Below are 12,008 nucleotides of genomic sequence, written 5' to 3' on the forward strand. Positions count from 1 at the left end.
CAGTAAATAAAAATTTTTAAAAACTATAAATATATAAAACAACACTAATTTTTTAAAATCTTTTCTAAGTTATTTTTAAGTTATTGTTACATTATGTTATGTAAGTTAAGTTTTAGTATCATTTCCCTTCTCCCTCTCCTCCACCACCAGTTTACATCTTCACCGTCGTCTCTCCTCAAAAGTAAAGTGCAAATAAAACTACATTTTTTGTTTTATCAATTATTATTCTATTATGGTTATTTATACATTTACAACTACAAAACGCATTTTTCAGTGTTTTCTTTACTATATTTATTTATTTTTTTAAATGTACTACTTAGCTTTAATTTGAGTGTGTTTTTCCTGTTGGAACAAATTATTTGATTTTTCATGTAATTGTATGGGGGAAAAATGATTCACCTTACGACATTTTCATGATACGATCTCAGTTTCGGAACGGATTAATTTCGTATCCTGAGGTACCACTGTAGATTTATTTATATGAATCAAAATTATTATTCTGGTGAATTTGAAAGATCATATATACTTTAGTAAAACACTTTCTCAACCATAAAAACATATCTTTTTAAAAAGAACTTCCAACAAAATTTAACATTGTTATTTAGATACTGTTCCTGAATTATTTGTGTCAATAAAAGTATTGAAACAAAATTATCAATCAACTTTTATTATTATTATGAAAGAGCATCAATACTTTACCAGTAACAATATACTGTGCCTCTAATTGTGATGAATGTATTCATTAAAGTTTACTCATTACACATCTTAAAAATAATAATATATTTGTTAAAGAAACTTCATCTTATAACAAGCAATTATCTGTTGTGACATTATGATGTTGAGCAGAAATTTTTAAAAAAATCATACAGACTTCTACTCCGACTATATTGTATATAGTTAAAAGCTTTCTGTACTCGATCTCAATTTTCATCTATCTGACTCTGTTAACATAAGGTAAAAATTTTGAGTTGAAATCATGTAAGTTCCAGTCCAGATCTAAAGTTTGTATATAGTTAAGTATAGAATTAATGCATAGGCCTTTAAGATTTCCCTATCTGGCCTCTATTTTGTATATATAACTCTGCGAACAAAACTGACAAAGAACAAACATGGAATTATATAGATCTGCAATTTCAAAATTGCAGCCCAAAAAAACATTATTGAACATAAACACTGGTGTTCAGAATTAAGAGAATTTACACATTTTATCAAATTTTTGAAAAACTAATACACATTTCAAATGAAATTTGGCATGGATACACAGTAGAATAAGAGAAAAAAGTATACTATACAATAGTCTTGGTATGCACCGATGATTGTGAATAAGGCTCATCAGTGCAGGAATGTCCAAAACCTATGTAGCAAGATCAAACATAAAATGACAATTATGGGGGTACAGTCCCCTCTCACATCACATCATCATACGGGAAACAAGGCAGCTGATGAGTCCGAGACAACCTGTCCCATTCCTACAGCAATGCAATTTTCAGCTCTGGGTGGTTCTCAGAGGGGGATTTGCAAGCTGCAATTGCCCTCCCAAAAGTGTCCGAGATGTGTTCAATAGGGTTTTATGTCTGGAGATCTGGCTGGCCAATCCATCTGACTAATATCCTCACTTTCAAGATAATCAATCAGGGGCTCTATGTAGATGAGGCCATCCATAAAAAAATAAACTGAGGGACAACTGCACCCCTGAAAAATCAAACATATGGCTGTAAGATCTCATCCCGATACCTCTCAGCTGTCAGGGAGCCAAAGTCAAACAAATGGAGAAGCATGTGGCTGTCCGATATGATACCTGCCTAGACCATGACACCTCTACTGATGTAGCGGTCTTTTCTCATATATTGGAGAAAAGAAATCAGGTCCCAGGTTTTCTCCAGATGGTGTATTGAGAATCTGTGTCCAAACTGAATCACGACTCATCTGAAGAGAATGGTACTCCAATGAATTCTGGTCCAAGGTTGATGCCTGCACCATGCTAAGCATTCTCTCATGTGCTGAAGTGAGCAAAACGTAAACAGTGGGTCTTCAGGCAAAAAGCCCCCTCAAAGACTCTGAGTAACCCTTAAAACTGATCCTAGTGTCAGCATGCAGCTCACAAGATAACAACTGCAACAGTCCTGTGGCACACCTCACTGAAAGTGTTAAATAACAATTTTCATTAGCCATCATGGCTCTTGGATAACCTTGATCAGGTCTTTTTGATATGGATCCGGTGTCCTAAACCGTTTCCATAAATTGAAGACGACACTGGTTATTACATTGAGTTCTGCAGCAACCTGCACTTGTTGATTGATTGCCCTGTCTCCAATCAACCCACAATTCTTCACCTCACTCCATCATCAAGACATTCATGGCTACTCGCTTTACCTGACTGCTTATGAAATTGAACCAACTCTTGCAAGAAAAATAGCAAATGTCACCGAGGAGTACAAGCAAACTAATCATGGACAGAATCACATATGCTATTCATGCCCTCCACCATCAAAGCTCTGCCCACATACACATATAAGCTTACATGTTCAACACAAAAAAATTTGAATTCTTATTCAGCAACATAATTTGTATTTTCAGTTCATTACTTTTTCTTAAAATCAACAAAATGCAAATTCTCTTAATTTTAAACACCAGTGTATTATACACGAATGACTACTAGTAATATTAATAAAACTAATTTAAGCAGAAATATTTTCATAGATGCATACTATATATATATATATATATATATATGAGTATAAAATGACTGATGTACACTTAGCAGAAAAATTTTGACAATGAGCATCAACATTGATCTCAATCAATTCCAAGAAATCAAATGACTTATTAAACCAGCATTTTGCAACTTGCAATATACTAAAAAAAAAATTAATAGCTGCCATGAAATTTTAGATCTTATTAATAAATACACCACACTTTTGTTTTAGCATTTAATTGGAAGTAGATGAAAAAATGTAGACAATATGATGAAACAAGAGACAATAGCTCCCCCTACATGTAATGCCATCTCTTTTACAAATTTCAATTTTTCACAAATTTCTAAAAAAGTATCATCAGGAATACATATGTATAAAAAGTTTCAACTAGATTAAAAATTGAGTTACTTTATCTGGACAGACAGAGTAATTTAATAAAAAACAACTTTTCATTTTGTGAACTTTTAATATCGGTAAAACTATTACCTCTATTGAAGAGAGATATAAACTGGAAAAGTTTTGAACCACTGGGCTGCAATCAATTGCCTGACATTCAATTTTGCTACTAAACAATATCACCATAATTATCATTCACATAAGCTAGAAACTCAATGTAAGAAAATGTCTTCACTAAGGGACTTGCTTGGTAGAAAAATGGTGTAACCTGTATCAAAGTTTAATTAATAAAAATATTTGTTTTAATACACCAGTTCTTTTAATATATATTCTATTAACTTGGAATTACCCATGGAACATGTAATTGAGCCATAAGCTTTTTAGAAGACTAACCAATGATGCACAAATCAAATTTGTTAACTTATTTTTTGTAGTTTTGCAAGATATGCTATTTTTTTTCACTAAGCCCCTCAATTGTAAAGTTCAATTGGTCATCATCACAAATTGATATAACTTCATAAATTAGAAAATAGTTAATGATGCACACAGAACAAATAACCGATGTGAAGAAAACAAAAAACAAACAAGTATCTCAAGACAAACATTTTCCAACGTGAGTTCTTCAGGTGCTATAACAGTTAGCAGATGGAATGTTGTTTTGGAATATAAAATGGTTTTTAAAAAAAGAAATATAAATTTAAACCAAAATTTAAAGCAGCACATGTGTTGTCCTGTGCATAATGAATGAATCTTCAAATACTTTTTTGTTTGTTTTTCTTCACACCAGTTATAGGCATATATGTTGGTTCTGTGTGCATCATTAAGTATTTCCCAGTGTGGTGTGTTGTAATTTAGTAAATAGACTTTTAAAACACTCAAACATAATGATCTCTATTTTTATTATATTATACTAAACAGTAATAACTTTATTACAGTCTATTTTAAATAGCAATAGTTTATCTTATGTATATTATACATACGTAGCAAGTCTTTGATTTAGTAACAAATTATATTATAATTGTTCCCATGTTAAGTTGATAAACCATAAAAGTTTCATGATGCTTACAGTTAAAAATACTTGTTTCAGAGGAGGTTAAAACAAAATAGCTTTATTTAAAGAAAAAACTGAGAAAACAAACTATTTTCTCAAAGTTTTTCCATCTATTTCATATATTCAATGTACATTAACAGATAACATTGCTAATAAGTTTAGAATATCAATCACATGTCTGATTTTACATAGGTAAAGGACTACTGTATAATTTTTTAAAAAAACCAAGTTTTACCTTGACCAAATCTTGAACTGAATTGATTTCCATATCCACTACTGCTATTTCCTCCTTGATTTCGAAAACCACCAAAATTACTATTACCTTGGCTTCCAAAGCCACCACCAAATCCTATTAGGAAGAATCAATGATAAAAGTATGTCATTCAGCAAACTATATACATGTAAACAATATGAAAAATGCTGTTTAAATTTCTCTATAAGTAATTTTGCTATTTATTATTTATCATACACACACACAAACACTAACTAAAGACTAATATCTTAAAACAAATATATTAGAATAAAATCATAACTTTACAAAACAAACATAATTATACCATAAATATTACATTTTCTATCTGATAAACAATTTTTTGATTTGTTACAAATATGAAGATCAGTCTTGTTTAATATTAAAATTTTATTTTATTTATGGCAATGCTCCTACTGTGTTTCAAGGCTTAAAAAAATAATCACTTGAACTGTGGTCACACCTTGCAGGTGCCTGCAAGGTGTGACCACACTAAAAACAAAAAATTTGTACTACTTATGCTGATTGCAAATATGCATCCAATTATCAATCATCATATGTAACAACTTTGAAAATATTTATCATGATAAAAAGTGAGAAGACTGATACAGCTTTAGAATTAAGATTGATTGAACTGATTCAGGCTTACAAATGCCTGTGAAATTTTGATTCTTCATTTTATCAAATAAAAGATAAAAAGTGCACAGATATGGTGAGAGTTAAGCAAAATGCTCAGCATTGATTGTGGGTTTTGGTTTATTATAAAAACAAATGTTTCAGAGTTGCAACACCAATAAACAATGTCACCACAATAAGACACATGCAACTTGTGCTTGTTGTATTTGCCTGCACTGCTGGAAATTGCTAGATGTGACCCACTGCTTTAGATGATGTTTGATAAAATATCATCAGCAAAAACAATCTACACAGTAAAAAGGCACTTTGATCTAAATGAATGAGTTAACATAAACATATTACACTTCAGACAGAATTTTCACTTCAAATTTTGAAGTAACTGTATTTTGAACTTACTGAATTCCTTACCATGTAAATCTATATCCCTGGCCAGGACAAAAGTACAGTTATAAACTAACTTTAAACTACCAGAGTTCAAATAAACTGGGATTTCCTATATATCAAATTTAATTTTACATGAAAATAATTACATTTCATTATAGAAGAAAAATTATCTTGGTTTCCAGTTAGGTTAAATTAGATTAGAGTTTGTTAGCTTTAGTCATCTGGTTAGGTTCATCCTAGGTTATGGTAGATTAGTTTAGTTAGTGAGTGTAAGTAAACGTAAAAATAAAAAAATTTGGGGTCTTGTTTATTTGTCTCTGTTGGTCTGTTCATCTCATCTAGTTTGTCACTGTGTTCATATGCTTTTCGTGCTGTCTGTCTAGCTGTTATATATTATTAAGATTTGCGATTGCATTCAGTTTTATTAATATGAAGCAGATGTAAGTCTTCCTACTAACAGCCACTTGGCACTAACTTCTACACTTAGCTATTGGGGCAGCACTAAATTATTGGTGTTCGCTAGCTACACTCCGGTTTTGTTTTAGAACCTTTGGAGGAATATGGCCTTGCAGCCCAAAAACTGCATGTCAACATCAAATCAGAGGGATCCTACCTTTCTTTACTGTCTATCTCTGCTCCCTCCTCCTTCCCCTCACCCTCTTTTCTTCTGACTAAACACCTTGTGTACAGCTGATGTCTTTCTTGTATACAGTCGACCCCCCTATAACGTGGGTTCCTATAACGTAGCGAAAAAATTGTAGCAATATTCGTATAAAGGAACTCCTAAAATGTCGCTGCCGACTCGTGTTGTGACAAGATTGATAGAATCTGGACCAATAGTGGACGAGCAGCCGAACTACTTTCCTCCGCCCTTCGCCATGCTACGGAGTTTAGGCGACTAAATTGAGTTTGCTATTGTCTGTACAGCATTATATATAAATTAGGTACTGTATATATAATTATATATTAACTTAATTTATTGTAACTTTATTATAATTATATATATAATTTCTGCTGTCTAGCGCCACGCTACGGAGAGTTTAGGCTAGTAAGTTGAGTTTATTATCGTCTGTACAGTATGTAAATTAGGTACCGTAAGTCTAATACAGCACTAATTTTATACATTTCTTGTGAAAGAAACACTTCTTATTCAACGGCCATAAAAATTATTTATATTAATGATGTCTCCAAAGGTCAAGTTATTTTTCTGCGAAAAATTCGTTATCAGAAATCGCGGCCGCCGTTTCGTGCGCTGTTCCGCGACGAAAACAAGCTTGAGCAACGGCGTAGTCGAACGGTGCACACTCGGTAAGTAATCCTACAATTTTTTGTTTATAGCATAGTTTATACGGATTATTCCCAAAAAATTATACGTGTTTTGGAAATGTTGAGTGGAATTAGTCTAGAATCGGTTAATTTTATAGAAGAAAACCTTTCAAACAGCCTTAGTCCGTAAACTTCACACCTGTCGGGCTGCGATTGGCTCATGTATTTAATGATTCCTACAACGTAAAATTTGATTAACGTGGAACGTATCTAAGCGTTATAGGGGGGGGGTCTACTGTATATAGAGAAAAGTTTCAGTATTACTAATGTGAGATCCGGAATTTATTAACAAAAATTGTAATTAGTTCACTTTCATTTATGTAACGAATTAGAAAAAAAAATCGATCTTAGCCAGGAATGTGCAAATCTTCCTGTCATAACTATCAACATCTATTGTTCTCTACATAACTTGCAGCTCGTCTTGCACAAAAGTTTATAGTTAGCATCCAAAATTCACCACTTGTTTTAGGTCCCTGGAACACCTATAACCTTTAGCTCATGAACATCCGATCATGTGGTGGAAATTCCTCACAAAAAACTATAAAAAACAGTTCTTACCCCCTCTCAGGGGATTCTCTAAACGAAAGCCGGATCGACGGCATCGTGCTGATTCTTCGAACCTGCCGACATTCCGATCTACGAACATCGTTATCTGATCATCGCCGACGTTGCGAATTTTTTATAATTGTGCTCATTTGGATTAAAACCACCTTTTATTGAACAATTAAGTGCCTACGTGGACTTACTCGCCTAGGAAGCATACAAAGAGGTATGAAAAAGCATGTACACTCTCTCTCGAGCTGTTAGGCGGCTTAGAAACGAAATTTGTGTAGTCTTTTTTTCTATTTTGCTTATTTCAATAAATTCTTATTTTTACTTATTAAAATGGTAGACTCCTTTACTCAGTTATGTCCTTCACCTCATCGTCAACCCCAAATACTCTCCCTCCACTTGCCTAACATTTGAGTCCCAACCAAAGGGACCGTTATCGTAAACCAAGCTATCCTGACAGTGAGCAGGTTTAATGACCTGTTGTCCGTACAGGGAGAGTCGACAGATCCCGACCTCCCTGGCGGTTCACACTAATATGAAAGCTGGAATCTGTGTTTTACTTCATTAAATTTAAAATTTAAACTTTAAAAATGATAGTTGCATCATGTCACTTCTACAACAAACTTTTTTAAAAAGTCTTTGCATAGTGGCCATGTGACATTCTATTATCCAATCGGAAGTAATGATTTAATGAGCCCGTTACTTAGAAAGTTATTGCTCCTCTATCTAGCATACATACATACATACATACATACACACAAATCATCTATGGACTAAATTATCAACATGGAACTAGACTTGCTATTTTGTAAAAAAGCCTAGGGGAAAGTGTAAGAGTAAAATTGGTCAGGTAAATTGTAATCTAAAAGAATAAGAACAGAGACCCCTGAAGGCTGTAAAGTCAGACTTGAGCATCATAGAGTAAGAATGGTTTTGTCAAGGGTTGCAGAAACAGCATCACAATGTCAAGCTCAAGTACAAATTACTTAATTTGTATGAACATTAGGAACTATTTTGAATTTCTTGAAATTGCTACTTTTCTCGATTCTTCATTCTCTAATTTCTCATAAATATTCTGTCATGCTTGACGGGAGAATTTCTAGTATTAAATATTAGCTAATATTTTCTTAAAAACTCCTGCATGAATACAATCAAATCTTGGTTTTCAAACATAATGCTAAACAATTGCATACATATGAGAAATAAATAAATTATATTCAATAATAACTTTGTTATTTAATTTGTTAAATTAAATTAATTTGATTAAATCAATTGCAGTATGTACTGAAATACAAAAATTAGTATCTTTCCCACATGCGTATTGAATTCTAATTTAAATAGCAATGACATGAGGTGTTCACAGCACCACTAACCTCTAAATCAGTTCTGTCAATGATTGGTCAAGCCATAAACTTTTCCTATGTTAAAGGAAGTTCACAAAAGAAAGATATGGAGTTGATCATAAAAATCTGTTTGTTAACCAAATTGTTCAAAAAATAAGTCTTTCAAAAATAGAAATTTGACTAATTTCAATCAGTGTTTCAAAAGAATTATATTACTGAATTTTTAATAATTTATGGAAATGGATTTATGGTGTGATAAGTTCACACCATATTACAGGTGGGAGGGAAGTTTATGAATTTGATTGATTGTTGCATAACTGAAAATTATTTTTAATTTACTGGATAATTTGTATTTAACAGCAGTTTAAATAGTCATTACTTGCTACTGTGAAAAAAGGAAGATTGAACACCATGCTGCCCTTTATGGAAATTTATAATGAATGTTATGTAAGCTACATTGGTGAGCTTTGTTCTTCCTGTACTATGGTATGAAAATCACAAAATGATTTTAAATCAGAAGACAAAACTGGAAAGATGACCCACAATCTGAATGTTCAAAAATGGTTAAAACACTCAAAATAGTCGATCAAGGACTAGAAGATTTGCAATTGAAAAATTCAGAAACAGAAGAAGCTTTAGACATTTCAGAAGAACAGGTAGGTACTCCATATTTTACAGAAAGAATTGGACATGACCAAGTTAACTGCAAGATAAGAGCTGCACTTGCTTACAAACAGTAAATGCACTGTCAGATGTCTGAGAACAATCTGTAACTGCTTTACAAAGAGCAAACAGATTTCTTACATCACTATGATACCTGATGAAACTTGGATTAATTAATTATACAGTTGAATCTCCATAAAACAAACACCAATAAAGTGAATTTTTCCATTGCCCCAACAAAATGCCACTGTCACACATTAATTTTCATGCAATAAAGAAAAATTTTTTTTTAATCAAATTCATTAAACCAAACTATGAATTACCTTCACAATCCCAAGAAATAACCCTTTTCCAATAACAATTTTATTATTCATGCCACAACTGAAAAAAAAAAAGAAAAAAAGCAAAGAGGTAGTGTAATAAATGTTCTATTTTGAGTAGAATAGATTTTCATTTCCTATCAAGCAAAGAAGGATTCACCCTCTAATTGCTGGGTAATTCAAACATCTGGTTTTAGTGGACCTTTCTACTGTACTTAAAAAATAAAAATTAAAGTTTAAGGACACCCACCCATTTAAATGTATGTGGTCCCCCTTGCATAAACATGCTGGTTTGCATATTGAGGAGTGCATACAGTGACGTCAGGTTTGACTACTTTGTGCAAAACTTGATTCCTTTTTTACTCTTGGCATAAAACATATTTTCTACTTTTTCAAACAATCTTAAAAAAAAAAAATCCTTTTCTTTTAGCTTTGTTTTGTTTAACCACTCTGATATACTGCTCCACTTTTAACCTATCGGATGTTCAAAGTTTTCTCCTTTGTGTGTGATGCCATGTTGAATTTTTGTCGATGTTAAGCCTAACGAAAATTACACGTTTTTGTAAAGAATAATTGTGGCTATTGTATTGTCCAAAATTATTTTTTTTTTTATTTTGCACAAACAAAATATATATATATATAATAAATGTATCAACCAAAAAAAAAAAGTTATATTTCGAAACTTAGTTTTAATATAAAAATTATAATGACTAGCAACATCTAGTTTCAAAAATGTTCTGATGCTGAAATGAGATATTTTGAGTCAACCAGTTGAGGTCAGAAGTCACGGACAATCCCAAGATATGTTGGGAACAACATAGGAAAGGTTAAACACAAATACACTCTCTTCCTCATTTTGTTTCCTTTCTAAATCAGTTACATCTGTGGCGACCAATTTCGCACTTCGTCCGATCGCCACCAGAGGGAGTTCGGAGGTTTTAAAAGACCGATTCGAACACGTGCCTTCGTCTTTTTGTCGACTCCTCGTCTAGAGTACGAACTCCTATTCAATTGTGCTACCTGAACTCTTTTGTTGGCAACTAGTCGCCACACATCATTTAATTTATTTTTGTAAATAAATTTAATTTTATTTAACTTTGTTTAGTAAATTAATTCAAAATATAATCTAGAGGTTCCAATAGTCTATTAAGCCTTAAATTATACAACCATGACTCTGAAAACAGTTAATACAAATTTTCAATAAAGCAAAACAAACTACTGTTCCCCTAGAAATTTGTATCAATGCAACAGTTTGCATTGATACAAATTGCTAACACTAGAACCCAAACAGTCAAAATTGTGGACAAATGTAGAAATTCTATACAAAAAATAAAAATAAAAATAAAAAGGTTTTTCAGCTATGTATCTTTTGGACAGCAGAAGTATCTTGTTAATATACTATCTCAAGAAAGGTAAAACAACTGGAAATTATTATGCAACACTTAAATAAATTAAAGAGTCAGATATAATTAAAAAATGATCTGGAATAAAAATGTGATTTTTCCATCAGAATAATGCATATAATCATTCAAGTGCTGTCACTACCTGAAAATTAAACTGTAAAAGCTTATTTTTAAGAGCTAGAAAAACCACACTTTTATAAAGTTAAAGAAAATAAAACACTATTGCTAGAAGATTTTTTGTTAAAAATGAATATATATTTATCAAATTGTTTATATTCAATAGTGTAAACTTTTCAGCCCCCCATTATAATAACTTCAAAAAGTTACCAGAGCTTCCATATCCACCTCCAAATCCACTATTTCCGAAGTCACCACGGCCTCCCCAATCACCTCCACCACCACCTCCTCCTCCTCGGTTTCCTAAATATTTAGATGTTCGTCAATTTAATATACCATTTGCAAATTGCCTTATCTAGATAAAGTGATTAACTTACCAGATGATCCTCGTCCTTGTTTCATTTCTTTGTTCCTTTTAATATTTTCCATTTCTTGTTTTGATAAAGCCTTCTTCACTTCTGTTCTTTTCCCTTTTAACAAGTGATGTCTTTTCACTAGAAATACATTTTTTTACATAAAATATATTTACTGTTATTTTAAGGTGAATTCATTTACAATTTATTATTAATATACAATGGATGTAGTATACAAAAAGTTAAATAAAAAAAAAATCTATTAATTTTTGAATATAATTCAAAATTTAAGAATCTATAAACTCATCAGTTACATCACTTCTCTTCACTTGTCAATGATGATCAAAACCTAAATAAAAACAATACATTCCTATTCCAACTTGATACACCAATAATTCAAGACAAAAAAGGAACTTTCTATATACTTGACATCTGTTGCTGATATAATACAACATTATAAAAAGTAAAAAATTTCTATTGTTTTTGTTGCACATTAAATCTGTGTTACTAGTAGCCCG

The 12,008-nt window shown here is 31.8% G+C and overlaps 1 protein-coding gene across 5 annotated transcripts in view; it reads right to left on the bottom strand.

Annotated features, from left to right (window-relative positions):
• LOC111624170 (heterogeneous nuclear ribonucleoprotein 87F-like) overlaps positions 1–12,008 on the bottom strand; it is an 88,323-nt gene that overhangs the window by 39,159 nt on the left and 37,156 nt on the right. For all 5 annotated transcript variants that reach the window (XR_002756530.1, XR_002756529.1, XM_023366977.1 and 2 more), the window contains exons 4-6: positions 11,515–11,631; positions 11,348–11,440; positions 4,379–4,492 (exon numbers count right to left, since the gene is read on the bottom strand). Coding sequence is in view for 3 of the 5 variants with exons in the window: in XM_023366977.1 (XP_023222745.1) it covers positions 4,379–4,492; positions 11,348–11,440; positions 11,515–11,631 (324 nt within the window). In the remaining 2 variants the exon portion in view is untranslated. The remainder of the gene's footprint in view (positions 1–4,378; positions 4,493–11,347; positions 11,441–11,514; positions 11,632–12,008) is intronic.

Source organism: Centruroides sculpturatus, unplaced genomic scaffold (assembly GCF_000671375.1).
Source record: "Centruroides sculpturatus isolate CEXI.00-Female unplaced genomic scaffold, Cexi_2.0 scaffold70, whole genome shotgun sequence".
Lineage (NCBI taxonomy): Eukaryota > Metazoa > Arthropoda > Arachnida > Scorpiones > Buthidae > Centruroides > Centruroides sculpturatus.